Raw genomic sequence first — 25,556 nt, 5'->3', positions numbered from 1 at the left:
ACCTGCGCGTCCGGAGCCTGTGCTCCATAACGGGAGAGGCCACAACAGTAAGAGTCCCACATACCACAAAAAAAAAAAACCAAAAAAAAACCAAAAAAATGTATGCTTCATGTTTTTCTGAACATATGTTTACATTCTCTCAGGTATATACTTAGGAGTAGAATTCCCAGGTCATAGGGCATGTATATGTTCACCTATTAAATATCTTTAATACATATTGCCATACAGTTTTCCTAAGTGGGTAAATCTATTCACACTCCCATCAAAGTCACCAGAAGTTTTCACCATTCCCCAGGTGATTCTAAGGACAAGAACCACTGCCTTACTGTGCTGATGAGAATTGCAGTGAGAGCTCCAGCAGACAGCCCATGAGAACCGAGAATGACAAGGCTCTTAAGAGACCAGGGAGGGGGAAGATGTGGTACATATATTCAATGGAATATTACTCAGCCATAAAAAAATGAAATAATGCCATTTGCAGCAACATGGATGGACCTAGAGATTATCATACTAAGTGAAGCAAACCAGACAGAGAAAAAGACAAATATCATATGCTACTGCTTATATGTGGAATCTAAAAAATGATACAAATGAACTTATTTACAAAACAGAAATGGACTCACAGACATAGAACACAAACCTATGGTTACCAAAGGGGAAAGAGGGGGAGGGATAAATTAGGAGTTTGGTATTAACATATACACACTACTATATATAAAATAGATAAATAACAAGGACCTACTGTATAGCACAGGGAACTATACTCAGTATCTTGTAATAATCTATAAGGGAAAAGAATCTGAAAAAGAATATATATATATACATATATATGTATAAAAAGAATATATATAAGTATGTATACATGTATTTATAAAAAGAATCACTGAATCACTTTGCTGTACACCTGAAACTAACCCAACACTGTAAATCAACTATACTTTAATTTAAAAAAAAGAGAGAGACCAGGAAGGGGGGTATTGGTTGAACTCTGAGGTCTGAGCAGGGAAAGGGGCGACGGGGAAGCATTGCAGGCAGAGAAAATCTTTCCTCTGAAAGGCCACAGCATGTGAAAGGCTTGTATGTCAGGGAGAGTGATCTGAGACCGTGGAAGAGGCAGACCAGGGCTAAACAATGCTGAGCCCTTGAGGCTGTGTTAAGGATTTTCTTTCTTTTTTTTTTCCTTACATTTTCTTCATTTATTTGCATACAGACATTTACATCTAGATAACAATATCTATGAAAAGAAATCTAGTGAAGTGAGATGAGCTTGAAATTTTCACATAATGAAAGATACTCCAGGCTGCTAATACTTTTTTTTTTCCCACACATTTAGATGTTTATTGACCACTTGAAATTTTCTTTTGTGAATTTCTAGTTCATGTCCTTAGCACATTTTCTTATCAATTGTAAGAACATGTATGCATCTTTGCAAATCTGATGCCTAGTATAGAACCTTACACACAGCAGTTACTCAGTAAGTTTGTTGAATACTCATTTGTTGGCTGCAAAGATATGTTTATTCCCACAGGACACAAGGCCAGGGGTTCTAAGTTTCAATCCTGACTACCAAGAATTTACTATCTAACTTTGGAAAATCAAATTCTTGGAACTTGAAAATGCTGACCACAGTCAGACCCCCAGTAGGCTTGACACCATATATTCCCCAGTCCAATACTTTAGAGACAATAGCTCCTATATAAAATTTTGCTTAAGAATAGACCAGGGGGCTTCCCTGGTGGCGCAGTGGTTGAGAGTCTGCCTGCCAATGCAGGGGACACGGGTTCGAGCCCTGGTCTGGGAAGATCCCACATGCCGCGGAGCAACTAGGCCCGTGAGCCACAACTACTGAGCCTGCGCGTCTGGAGCCTGTGCCCCGCAACAAGAGAGGCCGTGATAGTGAGAGGCCCGCGCACCGCGATAAAGAGTGGCCCCCACTTGCCGCAGCTGGAGAAAGCCCACGCACAGAAACGAAGACACAACACAGCCAAAAATAAATAAATAAATAAATAAAAATAAAGGAATTCCTTAAAAAAAAAAAAGAATAGACCAGGAAGGAGAGCAGGGACCATCTACCAGGTATCATTGAGGTACCACATGACGGGCCTGTCCCTAGACCTCCCTCTTTCTTGGTCTTCCAGAAGCCCAAAATCCATTTTCTAGCAGTCTTATACCTTAACAAGACTTAAAGGATTTTCTTTTTAACTTTTTATTTTGAAATCATTTTAAACCTATAGAAAAGTTGCAAAAATAGTACAGAGAATTCCCATCTACCCTTCACCTAATTCCCCCTAAGATTAACAGCTTGCATGGGTATATACAGTTATCATAACCAGGAAAATAACATTGGTACGATACTACTAACTAAACTACAGCACTTACTAAAATTTCACCCAGCTTTCCCCTAATCTCATTTTTCTGTTCCAGGATCCAATCCAGAGTCCACATTACATCTGTCTGTTGTGTCTCCTTAGTCTCCCCCAATCTGTAACAGTTCCAGTTTTAACCCTTATAAGCTTCAGACCTTTGAAGAGCACTCATCATTTATTATGCACAATGTCTGTCAATTTCAGCTTGTCTGATGTTTTCTCAGGGTTAGATCAAGGTTATGAATTTCTGGCAAGAATTGCATAGACGTTGTATGTCTCATTACTGGTATTGCTAACCTCAATCACTTGATTTCATTGGTGTCTGTCACGTATCTCCACTGTAAATTTATTGCTTTGATCTTTTTCCTAAGAAAAAAGGTATGGCCTTGAAGGATTTTAAGGGACGTGACGTGTTCAGTGACGTCTGTTTCAAAAAAGCCCTCTCTGTGGCAGCATGAAGAACAGACTAGAAGGGGCTAGAATGTACCTGGGGAGGGTTGGTTCAGGGTATAATACAGTCCGATATATGATGATGGAAGTGGGGAGAAGTGGGCAGATTTTAGAGCTATTCAGAAGGTAAAATCATAAGGCAGGTTAATGAGATCATGCAGAGGTTCTGATAGAACTGGCCTGCAACTGAGCTTGGGCAAAGCCAGTTTAAAAACACTCAGGTGGGAATTCCCAGGCGGTCCATTGGTTAGGACTCCACGCTTCCACTGCAGGGGGACACGAGTTCAATCCCTGGTCGGGGAATTAAGATCCCGCAAGCTGCACAACATGGCCAAAAATAAAAATAAAAAATAAAAGCACCCAGGTGATTGTAATGTTTAACCACATTGAGGTCCACGGCCAGCCCACGGCTCGCTCCAGATGGGCTTCAGGTGAAAGCCACTCAGAGTGGTCAAAGTCAAGCTGCTCAGTACCTCTCTGGATACACGGGGAGAAAGATGGAGGTGGGGGGCCCCTGCCATCCTCCCACAGCCCAGAGAGAGCTGGCAACAGCTCTTGGCTGGGAGCGGGGAGGATATTACTAAGACCAGAGGGCTCAGGGAGCACCCGCCAGCACATCACTGCTGACTCTCTGAGTAGGGCTGCCAGGTAAAATATAGGACACCCAAGTTCAATCTCAATTTCAGATAAACAATGAATAATTTTTTAGTGTATGTCTCAAATACTGCATAGAACATACTTATACTAAAGCATTATTTGTTTACCTGAAAATTAACATTTAATTGGGCATCTCCTATTTCTATTTGCTGAATCTGGTAACACTATCCCTAAGACAAGGATCTGATGGGTTTGCCCATTCCCACCTAGTGCAGGAGCTTCTAAAGCAATAGAGACTTTCCTCCTCCTCCCCCTCCCCTGCCCCCTCCCTCTCCTCTATCATCCCCGGTCCGGCCCGGCCAAGAGCAGGCCAGTATCTGGCATCAGCCTTTCCACTGCAAGCCACAGGGGGTCCCTGGCACAGGGCCCAGGAGGAAGCAGCCTCCCATTCCAAACCCGCTCTTTTCGCAGTTCAATAAATATTTTTGCACACCTACCATGGGCCAGGTCCTGCTCTGGTCAGAGGCATAAGGCAATGAACAAGTCAGATGAGTTTCCACTCTCTGGGGGCTTGCGTTCCAGTGGGGGAGATGGACAGTGATGCAGAAAACAACTGTTTCAGACGGTGATGACGGCCATGAAGGGATGTGGTAATAGTGACCAGGGCCCAAGTGAGGTGGAGGGGTCAGGGAGGGCCCCTCTGAACAGGTGACATGACTTTGGCTTAAGGGACTGACAAGAGCCAGTTTTGTAAAGATCTAGGGAAGAGTGTTCCAGGGAGAGGAAAGACCACAAGGGATGTCACAGGACATCTGAGGGCGCTCCAGCACATCTGGCTGATTTGTAGAATTTGCCAGGTCTGTAGTGGAAATACTCCATCGTGGCCATTTTCAAGCTACCAACATGACATGGTAATTTTTAAGAAGCTGATATTTTAGATGATTTGGGGCCTCATCAAGGTGCCGGGGCCAACGGGTGTAGCAAAATCCTGCTCTCTTGGGGTTTTTCCCAGCTCCAGGCCTTTCATTCTCCTCAGTTCCTTCCTCCCCCACTCACCCCCACAGGGTGATCCTATGAGCCTTTTAAGAGGCTTTTCCAGAAATCTTTCCCCAATCCTCAAGCAGAGGCAGGCTTGCCCCTCTGTACCCCATAGCATCATTGCCTCCCTCTGTTACAGCTCATAACATAAAACAAGTCCCTGGTTCAAGAGACTGACTTTAAAAACCAAAGCCTTATTGCATTGAGATGTCATTCAATGGGAAGTTATCATTGTAAAAGGCCTCTGCCTTTATCTCTCTAATAAAATGATTTCAGATTCTCATCTAAGATCCTGAACAAAGACATAAAATTGCAAACTACGCTTACTGGACCCCTGAGAACCTCTGGATTTAGGATTGAGAACCGGTTATATAGTCAATGTTTCTAAACCACTCCAAGGGGCGCTAGGTCTTATCAAGCTTTGTATACTTTCTCTCCCTCACCTCTAGGCCCCAACAAATGTGGACTGACTGACTGAATGAATGAATGAAGTACTGAATATCCCTTGGACTCTTCCCTGGTGGTGCAGTGGTTGAGAACCCGCCTGCCAATGCAGGGGACACGGTTCAAGCCCTGGTCTGGGAAGATCCCACAAGCCGCGGAGCAACTTAAGCCCATGCGCCACAACTACTGAGCCTGCACTCTAGAGGCCATGAGCCACAACTACTGAGCCCACGTGCCACAACTACTGAAGCCTGCATGCCTAGAGCTCATGCTCCACAACAAGAGAAGCCACCAAAATGAGAAGCCCGCGCACCACAACGAAGAGTAGCCCCTGCTCACCGTAACTAGAGAAAGCCTGCACGCAGCAGCGAGGACCCAACGCAGCCAAAAATTAATTAATTAATTAATTTTTTTTTAAAGTACCGGATATCCCAAAGATACCAGCCTCCCTCCTGTCCCCACGAAGGTAAGGTCTGAGGAGCAAAGGACTCCACAGCCACCAGCCCCTGTCCTGGGTACTGCAATGTAGCCTAGCTATACCCCCTTGCTGTCCCCTAATTCTGTCTTAAGTGACACAGAGAACTCTGCCCAAAATCAAGGGGTCTAGAAACTGAGCTTGGCTGACTGTCAACACGTACGAGCCATAAAACCGCATTGACCCTTCTGAGCCGGACTCGGCTGGGGATAGGCAGAACGCAAAGGTGCTCAGGTGCTCCCCAAATACCTCCCTGACTCCCCACAGCCTGTGCTTTCCCTCCTCCCTGTTGCTGGCCTCCCACCAGCCTGCATCCTGGGAGCTGCAGTCTAGCCCAGGTGAGGCATGGGGAGGATCACCTGCAGCCTTTCGCCCCCCACCATCCCTGCGGTTTCCTCAAGTGGAGGGCCATCCGTGAGCAGCTGTCTGCCCCATCTCTTCCTGGCTGCCCTCCGATCTAGGTCCCCCTCCAGCTCTCTCTGCCTGGCAGAGCCGCTAGAGTTAAGCAGATTTCATGCTATTTTCAAAGTCATTTTCCATGGAAAATTTTTTTTATACCGTTAAACCTACTTTCTGCTGCTTCTCATCTCCCTGAAAGCTTCCTCCTCCCCTTCCGTGAGATAAACCAGTAACGGCAATATTTAGGAACCTGCTAGTGACAACCTACTGGCCTCCTCAGTTGGGGAGGGGAAATCATACTAGAACCTTCCTGCTGGAAGTCAGACCAGTGAAATGAGCAGACAGCACCCAGGGCCAGAGCAGGTTCCCCTCGCCCACACCCCCTGGGCCTCCCAGCCCCACCTTAACAACTGCCTTGTGTCAGGGCGCCTGTCCCTCAGTTCCCATCCTCCCATGACAGCCACCAAACTGGGGTGAGTTTTCACAACCAGCATCCAGAGTCATTTGAGGAGCAATTGAGGCATTTCCGAGACCCCCAGGCAGCCTACATTTCTCAGAGAAGAGGTGGCCCTAGGAAGCTACAAGTTGGGAGGGGGTCCGGATGAGCTATGAGATGCCAAAGCCAGCATATGCTTCCTTGTGACCCCACTGCACTTCTTGTGCATTCCGTATGAAAGCCTCTGTCGTATTGAATCAGATCTCAGCTGCCAGTAAGCCGAGGCCTTTACGAGGACACGAGCTGAGGTCAGATGGTTCTGTATCCTCACCTTACAGCACAGGGCTCAGCCTATCATGGGTTGCTGGCTAGGAGCCTATTACATCTGCCAGATCCCTTTGGTGAGCAAGGCTTGATCCAGCACCTCAGCCACAGACGATTGGACCAGACTTGAGATGCAACCTGGCATGAGAGCTGTGCTCAGAAGAAAGGATGAGAATGGCCTGGACCAATCAAATTCTCTTCCTTGTGATAATCCGGCAATGTGGAAACACTGGAAGCCTGCAGTGTTCCTACGGTCCTTCTGCGATGGAGATGTGGAGGAGAGAAAATTCTAGGATGACACCCAGCTTTCTGGCCAGTTCATCTGATAACCTGACTCTGGCAGCAACCATGGTAAAAAAAAAAACAAAAAACAAAACACTGAGAGAAGAGCAGATTGGTGGGTGTTGGGGGGTGAGCCCAGATTGGTGGTTGGTGAGACTGAGATAAGGGTGGAACAGCCAGGAGAGGCAGGTGAGATATGAGGTGATGCTCAGGGCCCAAGAGTCACCCAAGGGTCTGAGTGCTGGACTTCAGAAATATTTGAGGAGCAAACCCATGCATCAAGGTAGACAAGATGATCTCCACCAAAATAGAGGATCCCTGCCCCAGGCGATAAACATATGGATACTGAATTTTTTAAAATTATTCGTGTTTCACCTGATTGTTTTTTTAGGGTGAAGCTTTTATATTCAAAATTTTAGAACCCGTTGTTACCTTACAACGGTACCAAATGTGAAAAGCTAACCTCACATATTCTGTTTTCTCCCTTTATTCAAACATTGTTCACTTCACTGGAATTTCTTTCCACATTTGCATCTGAGATAGAAAGTGGCACAAAAAAATACAAATAATTTCAACAAATGTCAACTTCAAAATCAGCATGAAGTATGCTTAGCAAATATGGTCACTGCTTAGGTATTTCTGCCTTTCTAAGAAGGTTATAAAGGAAACAGCTTTCTGCAGAAGAATAATATAACCATACTTATAAAACCTTTTCCAAATCAATAAATATTGACATATCATTTTTCTTAATTCTTTTCCAACAGAAGCTAAAGTATCTCCCTGTGGATTTGGGCTCAGTGCTGGCCTCTGACAAAAGAAACTTTACATCTTGGGACAGGAGTGTTTTTAATCATCTAGAGAGTAACCTTGAGCAAGAATCTCCTTAGGCATTAGCTTCCTCCTAGAAAACAGGAATTAGATTCCCAGGGGTTCTCAGACTGGACATCATTGTTACCAATAGTAAATCCTCACCGAGCATTACTACGTGCAACATACTATACTATAGGTGTTACTATAATCCCATTTATAGAGAAAGTGAGGCACAGCAAGGTAGCCTACCTCGCTCCTGTGCATATATTGCTTCTCCAATGTCTAGATCAGTAGGTCCAGGTGGAGCCCTGGAATCCACACTCCTAACAAGCTCCCCCAGGGACTGAGATCCAGGTGGTTTTTAGACCCCATTGTGAGACACTGCTCCAGGTATCAGATCTGCTGTTTCTGACAGTGCAGGAAGGGAGCAAACAGGAGAATCTGAGCTCCAACCAGGGCATTTCACAGGACGGAAGATGCTGCCACCCTCTGACAGCTGAGGCAGTAAGGGTGGTAGGCTGTGGTTGGAAACAGCATGATACTGTTTCCTACTGGGAGCCCAAACTTTGTCTCCTGCTGCGCCAGAGTGCCACCTGCTGGCTGTAGGTAGCCATCGCAGGCCAGGCAGGAACATCACTTGTCCAATCTCTTCACTAAACGTTAAGGGACTACCAAGCGACTACATCGGCGCTGGGGGTTCAGTGGAGACCCCGCAGAGAAAGACAGGCAGAGACAATGCCATAACAATGCTGCATGATTCCTGGAAAAGCAGGTAGGAGGCAAGGTCAGTCTGGATGAGGGCTACAGCATGAGGGGTCAGTGGGGAAAAATAAGCCTAGAGGTTGGTAGGGATCAAGCTGGGGGGCCTCATTAGCATTTGGATTTTGTGCTAAGGGTAATGGGAAATCTAGTAACAAGTCAGATTTAGGTTTCAGTGAGATCATTCTGGACTTTGTCGGGGGGGCTGGAATAGTTTGAGTGGAGGCAGAGTCAATTTGGAAACCATTCAAGTATCAGAGATGAGAGCAGCTGCTGGCCTACATGAGGTGGTAGCTGCAGGGATGGAGAAATATGGACAATGAGAAATAGTTAGGATTAGGTTTGATTTAAAAAAAAACAAATGTCAAAGAATAACAGCAGGACATCACAGTGGCCCTGTTTCATTCATTCCTTCTTTCAACAAATTGTAGCACCAACTGTGTGTCAGAAACTGATCTACCTGCTGGGAATACAGTGGTGTAAGCCAGTCAGGGAAGAGCCCTGCTTTTCACGGAGTTTACGCCGTAAGGAGGTGGGGGGGTGGGGGGGACATAAGCAAATAAGCAAATAAACAACAAAAACAGATGGGAATAGGCACCATGTAGAGAATGTAGAAGGGATATGCGGCAGTGACTCATATCTGAATGTTAAGGAGCCTGCCCTGTAAAAATAACAGGGAAAAGCACTCTAGGCCAAAGGAACAGATGCAAAGGCCCTTAAAGGGAGAGTAAGCGTAGCACATTCAAGATCTGAGGCAGCCAATGTGGCTGGATGTGGTGGGTAAAGGCAACAGAGGGACCAGAGGCAGGAAAGATAGTCAGGGGCCAGTTTATGAAGGACTTTGTAAGGCAGTGCATGGAATTCTAAGAGTGAAGGGAAGCCACTGACACCTTTCAGACAGGAAAGTGACAGAATCAGATTTCACTTAAAGATCTCTCTGGCTGCCCCTGGAGAGTGGATTGTGTGGGACAAGAGTGGAAGGAGGAGGCAGGTAGAACCTGAGATGTGGGCCAGGAGAGATGGTGGTGGCAGCAGCATGAAGGGGAGGATTCTGGGCATACTTTAAAGTCAGAGTCAACAGCACTCGCTGACGGATTGGATGTGGGGTCAAAAAATAGCAGAACCAAGAATGACTCCCCAAGACCATGAGGATGACAGCTACTGCAGAACACCTAGACACAGGGAGAAAGGGCCTAAGGGAATGTCTTCCCCAAGGATGTGGCATCCCAACAAGCGAAGGCCCGGCCTTAATACTCAGTCCTGCTGGAGGGGGCGTGTGAGTGAACCACACTGAAGCTCAGTTTCCCTACCTGTGGCTGGGCCTAGCCTGCCGGGGCACATCACAAGGACTGAATAGAAGCCTGACACAGACTTGACCCTCATGCTGGCCTGGCCTCTGAGCACAGTGAGTTGGCCAGTTTTCTCCCATTGTTGGGAAGTATCTTTCCAGGCAGCCATAGCCCTGCCCCCAGAGGGAAGAACACCCAAGGTCAATAAGCAGTTCTAAGCAGAAACCCCAGAGTAATCCCCTCCATCCTCCAAGTCCTAGACCTGGGAACATCAAGGGAGAGAAATGGTCACTCTCTGCTCCTTAGACCAAAAGGGAACGTGGGAATGGGCAGTCACATAGGACAAAACAAATACCAGAGACCAAGGGCTGTGAGCACCACATCACTTTATTTCTTTGGTTTTCCAACTTCACTCTTGGACAATGCAAATTCAGTCTCTTGCCTGCCTGGCCACTGTGTGGTCTCTCACTGGAGATGGGGCACAGACTCTGAGAAGGAGCTCAACAGAAAAACTGGGGTCCCCAACGGCCAGCCGGGCTGGCCAAGGACTGCGGGGTCCACAGCAGATGCACCAAGCACCAGCAAGTAGAGACCCAAGGCCCTCTCTCCGAGTCCTTTACCATACTCCTCACAATGGACAGGCCAGCCTTCAGTGATCCCCTAGAGGCCAACTTGGTTCTTTCTCTACATCCCTGCTTCTGCTCACACTGAGCCTGGCACCCTCTCCGTTAGGGGCACCAGGCAGAAGCCATGACCTGCTCCACATCTGATCTCTTAATGTTCCTCTGGGAAACATCTTTGAGTAAGGGGGGTGCCAACCCCCAAAAGGAACTGAAGACATATATTCTACCCAATGGGACAGACGGCCATGCTACAATACTCCTTTTGTCCCGGGGCAAAGCTGAAAGCAGCTTTAGCTAACCAACCCCACTTCGGGTCCCCACATACATACAGCTTCCAACACCAGCAAAGGGGCCCAGCCAACGCACTTAAATCAAAAGACTAAAACCAAGACACAGTAATAAAAATAAGAATGGTCAACAACTGAAGAGAATATCTCTGGTCCTGTAGCTCTCTGCAGGGGGCCAAGATGGCTGATCTCTGGCTCTCTCTGCCCTGGAGCTGGGAAACAACACGAAGCTGCCCTTGGATTCAGGGTCGATGCTGTGAGAGCAAAAGGGATCCTGGCCAAGCCAGGGGGGTGCAACTCAGGTCTCTGACCTTCTCCAAAGGGGTCCTCCTTCCTCCCAGCCCCTTTCATACCTCCCTGTCAGCCATCCACCAGGGTGAGGCCATCGTAGAGGGCACGCTTCCACATGTAGTAGGTAGAGCGGGCGGTGAGGGGGAAGAGGGCACTGAACTCCTTGTAGGAGGGGAAGCTCTTGGACTGGAAGCGCTTCTGCAGGAACAGCTTGGCCTGGGCCTTGAACTTCGTGGTGGCGAGCATGTCCATCACCAGCACCTGGCCGTCCCTGCCACCTGCCGCTGCTGCCACCACAGGGTGGCTGGACAGGGACCCACTGGGGGGCCGGCCCTGGGCCGTGGCCCCCTCTTGCAGGGCCCCCTCTCTGGAAGGCCCTCCCAGGGCCTTCCCTGGATCCTCTCCTGGAGAAGCCGCCATCTGCAGGGTCCCTGCAGGTGGCGCCATGGCAGCTGTCACATTCCTACCAGCTTCTTTCTCCCGTTTCTCCTCTGCTTCCTTCATGCCCCCTTTGCCCAAGCTGGGGGCCTGTATCTGGAGCTTGGACAGACTTCTGGGCCAGCCCCGGGCAAGACTCTTCCAGACCCAAAAGGTGGAGGGAGACAGGCTCGGGTAGCGGAGGCGGAAGCGACAGAAAGGGAGGTGCCCACTGAGCACCTGCTTGCGCGCTGCCCTGCGCAGGCGCCTCTGCCAACGGGACAGGGGAATCCTCAGGGGTAGGAACTCCCGGGGGGCAGGTGATCCCCCACCCGTTGCTTTCCCTGCCCCTTTTCCTGCCTCACCCTTCCAAGGGGGCAAGGCCTCTTCCCCAACAGATGCTGGCCGGGAAGCCCCCGCTACCGAGAGGGCTGGTGCAGGCTTGAAGCTCGGGTTCCTTCGGAGAGCCTTTCGGCGCCAATTGTAGTAGGTGGACCGGGAGATGCCGGGGAACCTGCGTTTGAAGCAGCGATAGGGTACCAGCGTATTCAGGGAGATGCAGTGCTCCAGGTACAACTTGGCCCGCTGCATTAAGACCATTCCAGGGCTTGACATGGCCGACGAGGAGCACCCCAGCCCCTTGGCAACCTGCTGCTCCGGCAGCTTCTCCAGCTCCTCCATGGCCAGCTCCTCCTTGGGGGCCAGGGCCCGGCAGGCGCCAGAGCCCAAGAGCTCGTGCTTCCAGGCATAATAGGTGGAGCGGGAGATCTCGGGGAACCTCTGGAGGAACTGCTGCAGCGGCACGACACCCCCGCGGTGGAAGCTGTCCTGCAGGAAGTGCTTGGCCGAGAAGCGGGTGGCCACCTTCTGCCGGTGCTCCTGGGACTGCCGCCGCCAGCGGTAGAAGGTGCTCTTGGTGACGCTGTAGCGCTCACTGAGGTGGGAGTAGCTGAGGCCAGGTTCCCGGTTGAGCAGCTCCAGGGTCTTGGCGAGCGGGGGCAGCGGGACCAGGGCAGTGGGAGTCGGGGCCAGGCCGGGGCTGGCACTTTCAGCCTCCACCTCCTCCAGCCCCACCACGGGTGCAAAGTACTGGTGGCGGAAGAGCTGGCTGGTGAGCGGCTGGCCGGCCCACATGATGTGCAGCGTGGCGGGCATGTGGTCGCAGCGGCGGGGCCGGATGACGCGGTTAAAGTATGGCCGGATCTTGAGGTTGCGCAAGGGGTAGATGGAGTAGATGTTGCGCTGAAGGACGGAGGCGAGGGCGTACAAGTGCCACACGTTGGAGAAGCTGCTAGGAAAGCAGGTGGCCTTGACGTCCGCATCAAAGATGGCCTCTAGCGTGGTGGACGGCAGGCTGGTCATCTCCGGGGACTCCTCAGAGCACAGGGAATAGCGCACGGCCTGCAGCATCACCTTGGAGTCAATCATGCCCTGGAGGTAGTAGTGCCGGTGCAGCAGCATCTCCACCACCGTGCGGGCCCGCAGCTCCAGGCTGAGGCCTGCGTTGCCCCACAGCAGCATGCTGGCCGCCTCGAACAGCAGGCTGCCCTCGCCCTTGCACACCAGCGGCAACATGTTCCGGGGAGCATCCTCTGGGTACAGGCTCAGGGCCACCGAGTCCACCTCCAGCACCTGGGGGCCGGGGCCTCCCTCCCGGCCGGTGGGGAGAGCGAAGGAAGACAGGACCTGCTTGGCCTCCAGAGCAGCACCAACGAGACCCTCCAGGCCCTCGGACTCCACTGCCTCCTGCAGCTCCTGCAGCACCTGCTGCACCAGCTGCTCCCGGGATGTCATCCTACCAGGGCAAAGGAGAGAGGGCAGAGGTCAGCCAAGGCACCCAGATGATACCCAGCAATGGTGCCTTATCCACTCCTCTGCCTTCTCCCTCAAGATAGCGCCTATCTATTCCCATCCCCCCATAGCAGGTAATGGCTACGTGCCTCCTGGAGTTTGTTTAATTACTCAGTGGTACAAAGGAAGAGCTTGGCCTTAGAGAATGGCTTTGAATCCTGGTTCTGATATTAGCTTGAGCAAGTCACTCAACCTCTCTGTGTTTCTGGTTCCTTTTCTGTTAAAATGGGGACAATAATAAAAGTATCTACCTTACAGGATTATTGTGGATATAAATGAGACCCTTGGGGTTCTCTGAGACTTTCTGAGGGGCTGCAAGTTAAACTGTTTTCATAATAATACTAAGATAACAACACTATGATTTGCCTTTTTCATCGTGTTAACGCTGGAGTACAGCTAGTACCTCAGCATGAATTAAACTAGAAATCACTGTGTTCTACCCCATGATGTAGCCACAGTTGGGAAAAAGAAAGCTAGTATTACTCCAAAATGTCCTTGATGCAGCAACAAAGATGATTATTTTTTAAAATCATAACCCTTAAATACGTGACTTCAATGTTGGGAGTGACAAAATGGGGAGTGCTCATAGAGGACTTCTGCTGCACACTGGTGCATAATGAATGAGTGACAATTGTTTGGGTTGCATGATGAACTAGCCGCTTTTTCATGGAATACCACTTTTACTTGAAAGAAAAATTAAGTGGCATTAGTCATTTAGACTTGGATATATTTGACAGACATTTTCTCAAAAATGAATAAGGTGAGGCTGTCACTTCAAGGAAAACTCCTATTTATGGCCAGTGAAAATTTTTGAGCTTTCATTTGAAAATTAGAATTTTGGAAAACTTGTATCCACTACAGTGAGCCTGACAGCATCCCAATACTTAAAAGATTTTTCTGATGGGACCAGTGGTGACACTAAGACATGTAACTTTTTATACTATATAATGGAATGTTCAACATTTGAAGATTTTCATCACTCAATGAACTGTATTTCCCAAATAACCAATGGGATGGCACAGGTAAAAGATCCATTCAAAGTATAAAACAAAGCAACGGATTTTTAATATAATACGGTACAAAAGTTCCTGGATATTATTTCAGATTCTGCATTATAACTAAGCTTTGAGGAACTACCACCTGTCGAGTTTCGGTGTAGTTGTCAAAGAATATCCACTGAAAATGCTACCAAAATACACTTCCTCTGGGAATTCTCTGGCAGTCCAGTGGTTAGAACTTCACACTTTCACTGCCGTGGCGTAGGATCGATCCCTGGTTGGGGAACTAAGATCCCGCCTAGCCCCGTGGTGGCAAAGCCAAAGGAAAAAAAAAAAAAAAACTGCTCCTCTGTCGATTTATGTGTCTGGATGAAGTTGGATTTTCTTCATGTACTTCTACCAAAATAATGTATCACAACAGATTGAACATAGAGACAGATAAGAATCTACTTATCTTCTGATAACCAGATATTAGAGATTTGAAAAATTTTTAAAGATGCACTGTTCTCACTACATTTTTTTGGTTCTGGCAAAGTTATTTCTCACAAAAACTATTATTTGTTACTATGTAACAGGTGTGTTTTTTTAATAAAGAAATCTTTTCTAAATGTCTAAATTTTAATTTTGAATGTAACATGTTGACAGATGTAACCTATATAAACAAAAGCTCTTCAGGGTCTTCAATTTTTAAGAGCATACACGTGTCCTGAGACCAAAACGTTTGAGAACTGGTGCCCTGGGATAAAGTTAGTCTTTTCAAGGAGGTAGTAGCAGCCTAGCCACTGTGCTGACATAGATCTAATAACTAAGGTTTACTATTTGCCATGTGCTTTCCCAGTCCTGGCAGCGGAACTTTAAGATGGGTACTACCATTATTCCCAATTTACAGGTGAAAAAACTGAGACAATCAAATTTAGGCTCATTTGCCCAATTTGCCCCAGGCCTAAGTGGTGCAGCCAGTAGTTGAAACCAGATGCTCTTTAGGGCCTCCAGTTTAAAATGCCAGCCACCTTTCAATTCAAACTAATCATCCTAATTACTGGTAGGTTTTCCGTGTTGTGTTGCAAAGCAGAGTAATATTCCTTTGTGGACACTTTTTAAATTTAAAAGGAGACCATTATCCTTTCTCAGATCTTTGTTCTCAGATTTTAATAAATTCCTTTAGATTAGCCTTAGGTTTAAAAATTGTGTTTGGGTGTATACACTTGTCAACTCATCAAACTGCACACCTAAAAGGAAAGGGTTTTGTGCACTTACAAGGGATGCATTTGGGTGTAAATTATGGTTCAGTAAAGTTGAAAAAAAGTTTTTAAAGAACCAAAGGCTTACCACCAGAATTTTACTTGGTAACCATAAAAAAGAAAGCTTTTTAAAAACTGGTAATCAGAATCACCTTTGGATAAAAATTTCTTGCTTGTAGATTTTTTTTTTAATGTGTTTATTGTGACAAACCTGGTCTAACCTCTCACCAGATTTCTATTTGTCCCACATTATCTGACCCTGGAATTGGGCTTTTAATCTGTTCATCTTTTATATACTTCATATTTACTTTTTAAAAAACTGTTAGTTTTTTGGACTCAGGAGATAAACTTCACCGAGAGCACTTCCATATGCGATAAAAAATTGAGCTCTGAGGAGCAAACTGTAAACACAGAAGAGCTTTTTCATTCCGGCAGACAACAAAGATGCTGGGGGTTTTGTTTTTCTTGCATATCATTTGTAAACGCTGCTATACAGATGCATATAAATGAGAGCTCTGCTCTGCTAGATACTTTACAAACAAAATTATGAAAATAACCACCATTCACCTACTGCTTACTATGTACATTTAGGTAATTCAACCAAAATCTCAAAACAATAAGAAGGGATAATTAAATTGTGTGGGTGATTCTTCCTGCCCTTCCACACCAGGAGGAGGGCACAATGTTCCCTTAAATGATTACAGGTTTCTGTGGGCTTTGCATTGGGTGAGCGTTTGGACTTCAGGCTTTTCAGAGGTAATATTTATATGTGGTTCTCACTTTCCTTCTACATGAATTACAACTCCATCACACCTGCACCTTCACTAGGATAGCTACTTCTAGTTCACACATAGAGAAATGGAGGCTTGGGGGTTAAATAACATTCCCAAGACCACAAGCTATTAAAACTACAAAACCTAAACAATCTGACTCCAGAGCTCCCCTCCTAACCCCTGTAATTCCACCATACAGGGAAATACAGGGCCCAAAATGCTTATTATCCAAAGGATGCAGAAACACATGGATTCTTGGGGCTTCGAGACAAAGCTGGCCATTTTACAGATAAGGAAATTGAGGTCCAGAAAGGTAAAGTTGACTTGCCTGAATTCCCGCTGTAGTATCCAGATACCTGCCAACACGTCCAGATAGACCACACGTCTTCCTGCGCAAACCCCACCCTCCTCCCTCCCCTTCCCCGTCCCACCCTACCTACTCTTCTCATCCCAGTCCCACCCCACCCCACCCTAACTCATTCCTTCCTCTTCCCCAAAGAGGTGAGAGGAGATGTGAGTAGGTAATACCCTACTTCTTTTTTCCTCAAAAGCTTGCTGAGAAAAAGTAGCTCCCTGGAGAGGCTCTGCACCTCGCGTCAACTCAGGTGGGTCTGGACCAGGAGAGAATGGGGCAGCGGGGAAAGGCCAGAGGCAGTATGGGGAAGCTAATCATACTTAAGTAGACAATTGGTTGATGGGGTTCAGGTGCAACAGTCTTTTTGGTGATGGCTCCCTGGAAACGCAATGCAAAGCAGATCTGACAATTACCAGGTGCATTCGTGGAATAAGGTGCAGAAAGTGAGAGCTAATCTAGGGGTCTTGCCCAGCTGGCCTCCCCCGGCCCCACCACTCTTAGAAGGGACCTGAAATATGAAACCGAGGAGGCAGGGCCCCTCAAGGCGACACAGGCTCCCCGGCTTGAGGTTGGAAGGGAGGAAATAGGACATCCAGAAAGCATCCAGCCAGCATCTTGGCACCTAAGAAGGGCTCTGGAGCCCAGGAATGAATGAATGGACACGGGCAACTCTGCAGGAAATTCAAAGCCTCACCTTCACCAAGGCCCACTTTCCTCCTCCCCCAGTCTCCTTATTTCAAGCAGATGGGGTCTCGGAGCCCAGGTCTGGCCTCTGTCCCTTGCATTTTAAAAGGGGTGAGCCAGCGCTCTGGGCAGGGCAAGGGAAGAAAGGGCCAAAGCATCTGCTGACAGGGTTGGTAAGTCTCTGGCCTCTAGAACAAACACCCTCCCTGCCAGGCTCATCCTGGGCTCCGCATTCGCTCACCAAGGACCCCGTGTTCTCCCCATCCCTCATAAAGCAGGCCCTGCAGTCTCAGTAGCCAGCCAGGCCCTACAAGCGTGAGGGAGGGCCACACTGGCCTCAGCCCTCAGTAAGACTGCCTAAGGCCGTGGAGGCATGGCTGGCATCTCACCCGGCCTGGCTCTACACCTCTCTGGCCGGCCCAGCTGCCCAGGCTGCGCCCCTGGCTCCAGGGAGCGCCAGCCATCTTGGCTTCTTCCCCGGTGGCCAGGAGGCCTCGCGGGGCGTGGGCGGCCACAGGTCCTGGCTGGCAGGCAAGTCCCTTGGCTGTGACTTCCCAAGGAACCTCCCACCAACCAAGGGCAGCAGGAGGGTCTGGGGGCACCAGGGTGGGCCTGAGGCCACCCAGTCAATCATGCCTCGGTAGTTCCCAAGCTGAGTAGCTCTAGGGTACCACGCGCCTGGAAAGGAAGGAGAATGGGCAGCGAGGCCCACGAGGGGAAGCGGAGCGAGCCGCCAGGAGGCCCTGGATAGTTGGGGAGAGAGCTGGTTGGCTGGGGGTATCTGAGACAAGGGACCCAACTGGGGAAACACCGGGAGTCTGGGGAGGGGCTAAGGCCAGACCATTGTGTAGGGTGGGGAGGGGAGATAGGCGGGCAGTATATAAGTGCATCAGGAGGAATTTTAAAACGACCTTATTGTCGCTAGCAGTAGACTCTGGTCATTATATTTAAAAAAAAAAACACCAGCATCTGCTTTTCCCGGAAACTTTGCTTTCTGCTTAAACCTTTACCATTTTGCCTCCTGCGAAAGTGAAAGAGAAAAACGCGGTGTGATAGATCCAGATGCAAAAGAAAGCCAACTCGGTGGATGGTATTAGCTGTGACGAGGCATTGTTCATTGCTGCCTCTCGGTTACGTTTAAAGCCTGAAATATCACGAGATCCATTCAATGATCCTTCTCTCATTCAAGGGACAAAAATGTAATTTGCTGTAGCTCTGATTTCTTGGATGGAAATGCTAGCCTTAGATTTCAAAGGCAAGAACTAGACATCGCGGTTTGTACACACATTGATTAAGTTGAAGAGCGGCGATTACATCTGTGCTGAGTGCAACAGTAGTCCAGGGCTGACTTTTCATGCGTCCCCTGTCCACACACACACACACACACACACACACACACACACACACACACACACACACGGCATCTTCAGAGTCACTCTATGACCCTTGAGCCCTCTAGTGTCCCAAGGCCACCCCCTCATTCCCCTGGGATCTCCAAACTGCTCGAGGCACCCACCCTTCCTAATTTTGAGGAAACTTCCTAGTTTACTGACCTCGAGGGTGGCCCAGAGCCCAGGGGGCGTCCGCTTCTCTCTCCACCTTCCAGCTTGGGACATTTAAGTCACCCTGTGGGCAGTGTCCCCAGCTGAGCGCCACTCTCACTCCAGAACTGGTTTCATATCTGTGGTGGACCATTGAGCATGGACCGTCTACAGCCAACTGGCCGTTGGAGAAGCGGCTTAAGCCACTCCCCCCAGGAAATCGCCCACCCTCAAGTGCTCTGGTCCCAAGATGAAAGAAGTGCAAATTCGGGGGTCACTTCCAATGGTAAAGTGATAGCAGCTATTGTCTTGTCCACTCTACCCAGCTGTGGGTGTTAAAGCTCCCTGACCTAGCTCTGAAACGGACCCCAAACTGCCCAAGGAAAACTTGAAAGAAAGTCGAAAGATTTCCAAAGAATTTGGGGGGAGGGGAAAGGGAGGGGAGGAGGTTTAGATAGAAAGACCTAAGGAAAGTCTGTGGCCTGGCTAAGAGGGGGAGGGGGGTGCGAGAGCGAAGCTGGAGCCGGGAAACTAGCCTTGGGGAGTTTGTTAGAGGACTTGGGGCTCTCTGAACCCCCAAGATGCATCTCTTTCTGAGGCAGCTCCCCCATCCCTGGCCCCCAAGAGATAGGGAGGCTGGAGAACTCACTGCCCCCACCTAGGTGCAGGCCCCCTTCCCTTCCAGAAAGGCCTCCATCCCCACCTTTCTCTGAGCATCCCCCAGGCTTGAGGCTCAGCACCTCTCACTCCCAAAGTGTGCCTGGGCCAAAGATGCTTCTGTCTGGGACCAGGGCACCTATCCCAGGACACCTGGTTTTCTGAGCCCAGCAGGAAGGTAAGGACATGTGGTACCTGGGGCTTCCGTCCCTCCCCGCAGCTCACCTCAGCCCAGAGGCCTCAGATAATCCCGGAGGAACTAGTCCTATCCGCCCGTCCAGTTTCCCTCTGGTGGGGGAGGTGAGGGCTGCCAGATTGCAGCCTTTGGTGGTAGCTCCCCCCAGGGGCTTTCCTGCCCAGCCTTAACCCTTTGGAGTGCTGGGGCTAACAGCTTCTCCCGGGCTTCAGTTCCACCCACCTCTCCTCTTTATCGCCTTACCCCTCACTACCACTGTAAAATGCCCCCCAGTGTCGGTTATGCCCCAGCTCCACTAATCATCTCCTCTGCCGATCATGAACCCTACACTTATCACCTAAGTCAAACCTCGTTTATCAAACATCCATCCTCAGGAAAGCTGGATGAGGGGGCCACCCGAAGTGAACTCAAGTCCAGTCCCTGCATCTTAAGCACACCAGCCCCACCCACCATGATGGCAGTCGCCTGAGGCAGTGGTTTAGACGCCTCCTGGACTTGGATTTGAATGCCAACCCTGCCCCATACTAGAGTATGGCTTTAGGCAAATTGTTTAAACCTCAGAGCCCTGATTTAGTGGTTACTGGGGCCTAACATTTACGCCAGAGAGTTCGTTTACCCCCAGAGTTGTTGGGTGGATTCAATAAGATAAACGTAAGCGTTTAGGACTGTGCTTGGCACAAAGCAAGTATATTCCAGTTCTCAGGCTCTCCAGTGAATCTGAAATTATTTTTAAGTTCTTAATATAAATGCAGTATTTTAAAAGTTTCAGACAATAGTGGTGATTTTGTAGAAGGAGATGGAATTACGAGATAACTTTTTCTTTCCACATAGCTTTCTGTGTCTTTTGACATTTTATAAGGAGTCTGTATTACTTGCTATCATTTAATACAGGCAATGAAGATAATTTAAAATTCTTTAAAAGGCTAATAGAATCTTTTAAAGTATTTTTTAAAAAGAAATTCTAGTGATAAAAAGGTTTGTTGGCGCTCCCATTACCAAAGTAAGGGTCTTATTTATAGACTAATTGGGAAAATGAATAATTGGGAGAATTTTAAAAGTAAAGTATTAAGAAGGAAAAATCACCTATAATCTCATTATCTAAAGACAGCTATTGTGAACATCTTGGTACATTTCTTTCTAATCTAGTTTCTTTTCTTAGACTACACAAATTAAACTTTGTCTTTACAAAAGACCCAAAAGGTACAGAGTAAAAAATAGAGTAAATTGAGCCAGTCCTCCCTTTTAGTCCCAAACCCATTCTCCTCATTATGAGACCTAAAACAACTGCCCAGTTCTTTTTCTGTATATTTTCAGCTTTTTCTGTGCATATACACATGTATATTTTTCTAGTCTCTCTGTGCATATCTTTATTCTGTGTTAAATACTTTACTTTTGACTAATATATATTAAATATGTGCCTATGTATTATATACATAAATGATATCTAAATAATAATACAGTAGTCCTTCCTTATCTGCAGTTTTGCTTTCCTTGGTTTCAGTTACCTGTGGGTCAACTGCAGTGGAAAAATATTAAATGAAAAATTCCAGAAGCAAACATTCATGAGTTTTAAATTGCTCGCTGTTCTGAGTAGCGTGATGAAATCTCTCATCCCCTGGCTCTGTCCCACCTGGGAAGTGAGTGAATCATCCCTCCCATCAGCCTATCCACGCTGTAGATGCTACCCAACTAGTTAGTATAGGGGAAAACATAGTATATATAGGGTTCGGTACTCTCTGCGGTTTCAGGCATCCACTGGGGGTCTTAGGATGGGGTTGGGGGGGCTGAGGTAGGGAGGGACCACAGTACCACTGTATATTATTCAAAATGCTTGTAAATATTGGTTCAGGAATTTACTAAAGTATTAAAGATTCAAATTTCAGCCCTGTTCCCTTTCTACAGTTTCTCTTTTCAGAAGCAACCAATATCATAATTCAAAAAGAGACATGCACCACAATGTTCATTGCAGCACTATTTACAATAGCCAGGACATGGAACCAACCTAAATGTCTATCAACAGGTGAATGGATAAAGAAGATGTGGCACATATATACAATGCAATATTACTCAGCCATAAAAAGAAACGAAATTGAGTTATTATTTGTAGTGAGGTGGATGGACCTAGAGTCTGTGATACAGAGTGAAGTAAGTCAGAAAGAGAAAAACAAATACCATATGCTAACGCATATATATGGAATCTTAAAAAAAAAAAAAAGGTACTGATGAACCTAGTTGCAGGGCAGGAATAAAGAGGTAGACATAGAGAATGGACTTGATGACATGGGGTAGGAGGGCGAAGCTGGGGCAAAGTGAGAGTAGCATCGATGTATATATACTACTGAATGTAAAATAGTTGGCTGGTGGGAAGCAGAAGCATAGCACAGGGAGATCAGCTTGGAGCTTTGCGATGACTTAGAGGGGTGGGATAGGGAGGGTGGGAGGGAGGCTCAAGAGGGAGGGGAGGGCTTCCCTGGTGGCACAGTGGTTAAGAATCCTGCCAATACAGGGGACACAGGTTCGAGCCCTTGTCCGAGAAGAGCCCACATGCTGCAGAGCAAGTAAGCCCGTACGCCACAACTACTGAGCCCATTTGCTACAACTACTGAGCCTGCACTCTAGAGCCCATGCTCCGCTACAAGAGAAGCCACCGCAATGAGAAGCCTGCGCACCGCAACGAAGAGTAGTAGCCTCCGCTCTCAGCGACTAGAGAAGGCCCGCACACGGCAATGAAGACCCAATGCAGCCAAAAATAAATAAAATAAATAAATTTTAAAAAGAGGGAAGGGATATGGAGCCATGTGTATGCATATGGCTGATTCGCTATGTTGTGCAACAGAAACTAACACAGTATTGTGAAGCAATTACACTCCAATAAAGATGTATTAAGGGAAAAAAAAGCAACCAACATCGTTTCTAAGGTATCATGCCAGAGATCTGTTATGTATAAAGAAGCAAATCTCTCAGAGAGCATTTTTGTCCTTTCTTTAAAACATAAATGTAATATACTACTCTTATGTACCTTGCTTTTTTTAAATTTATTTATTTATTTATTTTTGGTTGCATTGGGTCTTCGTTGCTGCACGTGGGCTTTCTCTAGTTGCGGCGATCAGGGGCTACTCTCCATAGCAGTGCACGGGTGGGCTTCTCATTGCGGTGTCTTCTCTTGTTGTGGAGCGTGGGCTCTAGGCACACAGGCTTCAGTAGTTGTGGCTCGCAGGCTCTAGAGCACAGGCTCAGTAGTTGTGGCGCAAGGGCTTATTTGCTCTAGCGGCATGTGAGATCTTCCCGGACCAGGGATCGAACCCACGTCTCCTCCATTGGCAGGCAGACTCCTAACCACTGCACCACCAGGGAAGTCCCTATCCAGTCCTCTATTGATGAACCTTAAGGTCATTTCCTTCTTTTGCTCTTAAACCATGCTACAATTGGTAACCTTGCACATACATAATTTTGCACATGTGTAGGTGTAACTACACCTTCAAAGTGTATGCATATAGTACTTTAGATAGATTTTGCCAAGTTTCTCTTCGTAGAGGTTGTACCAGTTTATTCCCCCCAAAACAAAGTATGAGTGTAGTCTTCCTACCCCTAAGCCAGCATAGCGCGTCATCACATTTTTTTTTATCTTTGCCAAACAGGTGAAAACTTAGTCTCTCAGTGTGGTTTTAATTTACAATTTTCATTATGATCAAAAGAGAGCATCTTTCATCCATTTAAGAGCCACTTATATTTCCTTTCCTGTGAATATCCTTTGCCCCATTTTGCTATTTGGTTATAGACCTTATTGATTAAAGAGAGTTTTATATAAAGACAGCCCTTGGCCTACGACAGGAAAACTAGAAATATTTTTTTCTGAGTTTGTGGTTTATAATTGTACTTGGCTTACGGCGGGTTTTTTTATCATGAAGAAATCTGCTTATTTTTACATATATTGAACATATCTTGTCTTTAATGGATTCTGGATTTAGTACATTTTAATCTACCTTTATTTAAACCATTAAGATGAGGTGTCACAAAATTAAGGGCCTCATCATAAGCTGTCCAAACACCAAAAATCCCAGATCCCCAGCAATAATTAAACCAATTCCTACAAGTAGATATCTTTAGTTAATATATACCTTGCTTTGAACAAAATTCAGATTTAGGAAGCAGATGAGTTCAGGGTAATCCTTCACTTATAAAGGGGCATACAATAGGACAGCTTCCTTTACATAATGAGCTGAGATAAGTAATTAACTGTTTAAATTTACAGCTTTCCAGGGGCTGTATAAGTGGTGGTTCACCTGTATTTGGATCAGCTACAAAAAACAAGTCCGGTATTGAGTGAAGTAATATTGATTGAACACTGACTGTATAGTGAAAAGCCTGAGCTTTGGAGCGTAATGGCAGGGTTAAAATTCCAGCTCTGTGCCTATGTGCCCTTGAACAAGTTTTCTTACATCTCCAGACCTAATTCCTCACTTCAAGAATGATAATAGTACTGGAGAGTTTGCTCTGAGAATTAAATGAAAAACTGCTTATGAAGTTCTTAGCACAGGTCTCATGATAAAATGCTCTGGACATGATGCTGCTGTTAGATTTAGTTGTCTTCCCACTTCATTCTCCTTCTATAGATATTTGAAGAATTCATCCATTTGTCATTCAATTAATGCAGCCACTCAATGCCTTATTAAATAATTTACATATTAGTCCATCATTTATTCAGTTATTCATTTACTCACACATTCACTCATGCACTGTCATTCATTCAACAGATATTTGAGCTCCTAGTATGGGCCAGATCCTGGGCTAGCTCTCAGTACATAGTGATGTCCATGGACCTGACTCAAGAGTTTGAGGGTTGAGGTTCAAAAGCTTCTCATTCATTCGACAGCAGAACAAATACCTGTGTTCACTGTATACCATGGCTCTTTATCCAATGGCTGCTAGTTTTAATTCCATGACATCATAATCTCCTGGCTTCCTTTCTTTGTTCCTTTCTCCTTCCCCCCTCCCCGCCCCGTCCTTTTACCCTCTCTTTGCCCAGGACTCTACTCCGGACTCAGGCCTTTACTACCCCTATCAGTGTCCCTTGGCGATTACTAAGACAGAGGACCACTCAGACTCTGAGTCAGTCTAATCTGAGTTGAAGCTCAGCTCCTCTACTTTCTAGTTTAGGGAACTTAGACAAGTCTGACCCTCAGTTTCCTCCTCTGTAAAATAGGGATAATAATATCTGCTTTATTCGAATGATTGAATTAAACAGTGAAGTCACTCCTTCGCTGCAAAGAAACACTTAACACCAGGGAGGTATGATGATCAATTCACATCTCAATTAGTTGAGTGTCTACTCTATGTAGGCATTATGTTCAGTAACAGTGAGCTAAGACACACAGAGAGCTAATGTCATCTCTTCCAGTCAGAAGCCATAGCACAGGGGGGTCCACAGTAAGTGCTCGATAAGAGCTACTAGCTTTACCCAAAGAATGCCCCTCACTCCTGGACACTGGCATTTCTCAGAGACCTGTGCTGAGAGGGCTGCTGGGCTGATGCTAGCTTCTCTGGTTTCATTTGCAACTCCGATCTGGCATTCTTTATGTCTTTAGTCATTTAATTTTGTGGTAAATTTGAATATAGACTGGGTATTAGCGTATTCTAAGGAATTAATAATATTCTAAGGAATTAATGTTAAATTTGTTAAAGGTGATAATAGTAAGAAAAGGTCTTAAATTTTCAGATATGTTTGTAAGAATTTAGGGTTGAAATGGTAGGACTTTAGGTATTTGCTCTTTAAAAATCAGAGGAAGGGCTTCCCTGGTGGCGCAGTGGTTGACAGCCCGCCTGCCAATGCAGGGGACACGGGTTCCTGCCCTGGTCTGGGAAGATCCCACGTGCCGCGGAGCAGCTGGGCCCGTGAGCCATGGCCGCTGAGCCTGCGCGTCCGGAGCCTGTGCTCCGCAACGGGAGGGGCCACAACAGTGAGGGGCCCGCGTA

At 47.0% G+C, this 25,556-nt stretch overlaps 1 protein-coding gene across 1 annotated transcript; it reads right to left on the bottom strand.

Moving 5' to 3' along the window:
• Positions 1-10,939: 10,939 nt before the first annotated feature.
• Positions 10,940-13,081, bottom strand: VRTN (vertebrae development associated). The gene has a single exon (XM_007459730.1). It carries the CDS (start codon positions 13,079-13,081, stop codon positions 10,940-10,942), a length of 2,142 nt encoding a protein of 713 aa, XP_007459792.1.
• Positions 13,082-25,556: the final 12,475 nt, after the last annotated feature.

This window comes from Lipotes vexillifer, unplaced genomic scaffold, assembly GCF_000442215.2.
Source record: "Lipotes vexillifer unplaced genomic scaffold, Lipotes_vexillifer_v1.1 scaffold39, whole genome shotgun sequence".
Lineage (NCBI taxonomy): Eukaryota > Metazoa > Chordata > Mammalia > Artiodactyla > Lipotidae > Lipotes > Lipotes vexillifer.
The sequence above is the reverse complement of the archived record's forward strand: the minus strand, read 5'-3'. Positions and strand labels throughout refer to the sequence as shown.

Bases quoted from the DNA above. Each gene is read 5' to 3' on its own strand.
- VRTN (XM_007459730.1), bottom strand. From the start codon at position 13,081: ATGACATCCCGGGAGCAGCTGGTGCAGCAGGTGCTGCAGGAGCTGCAG.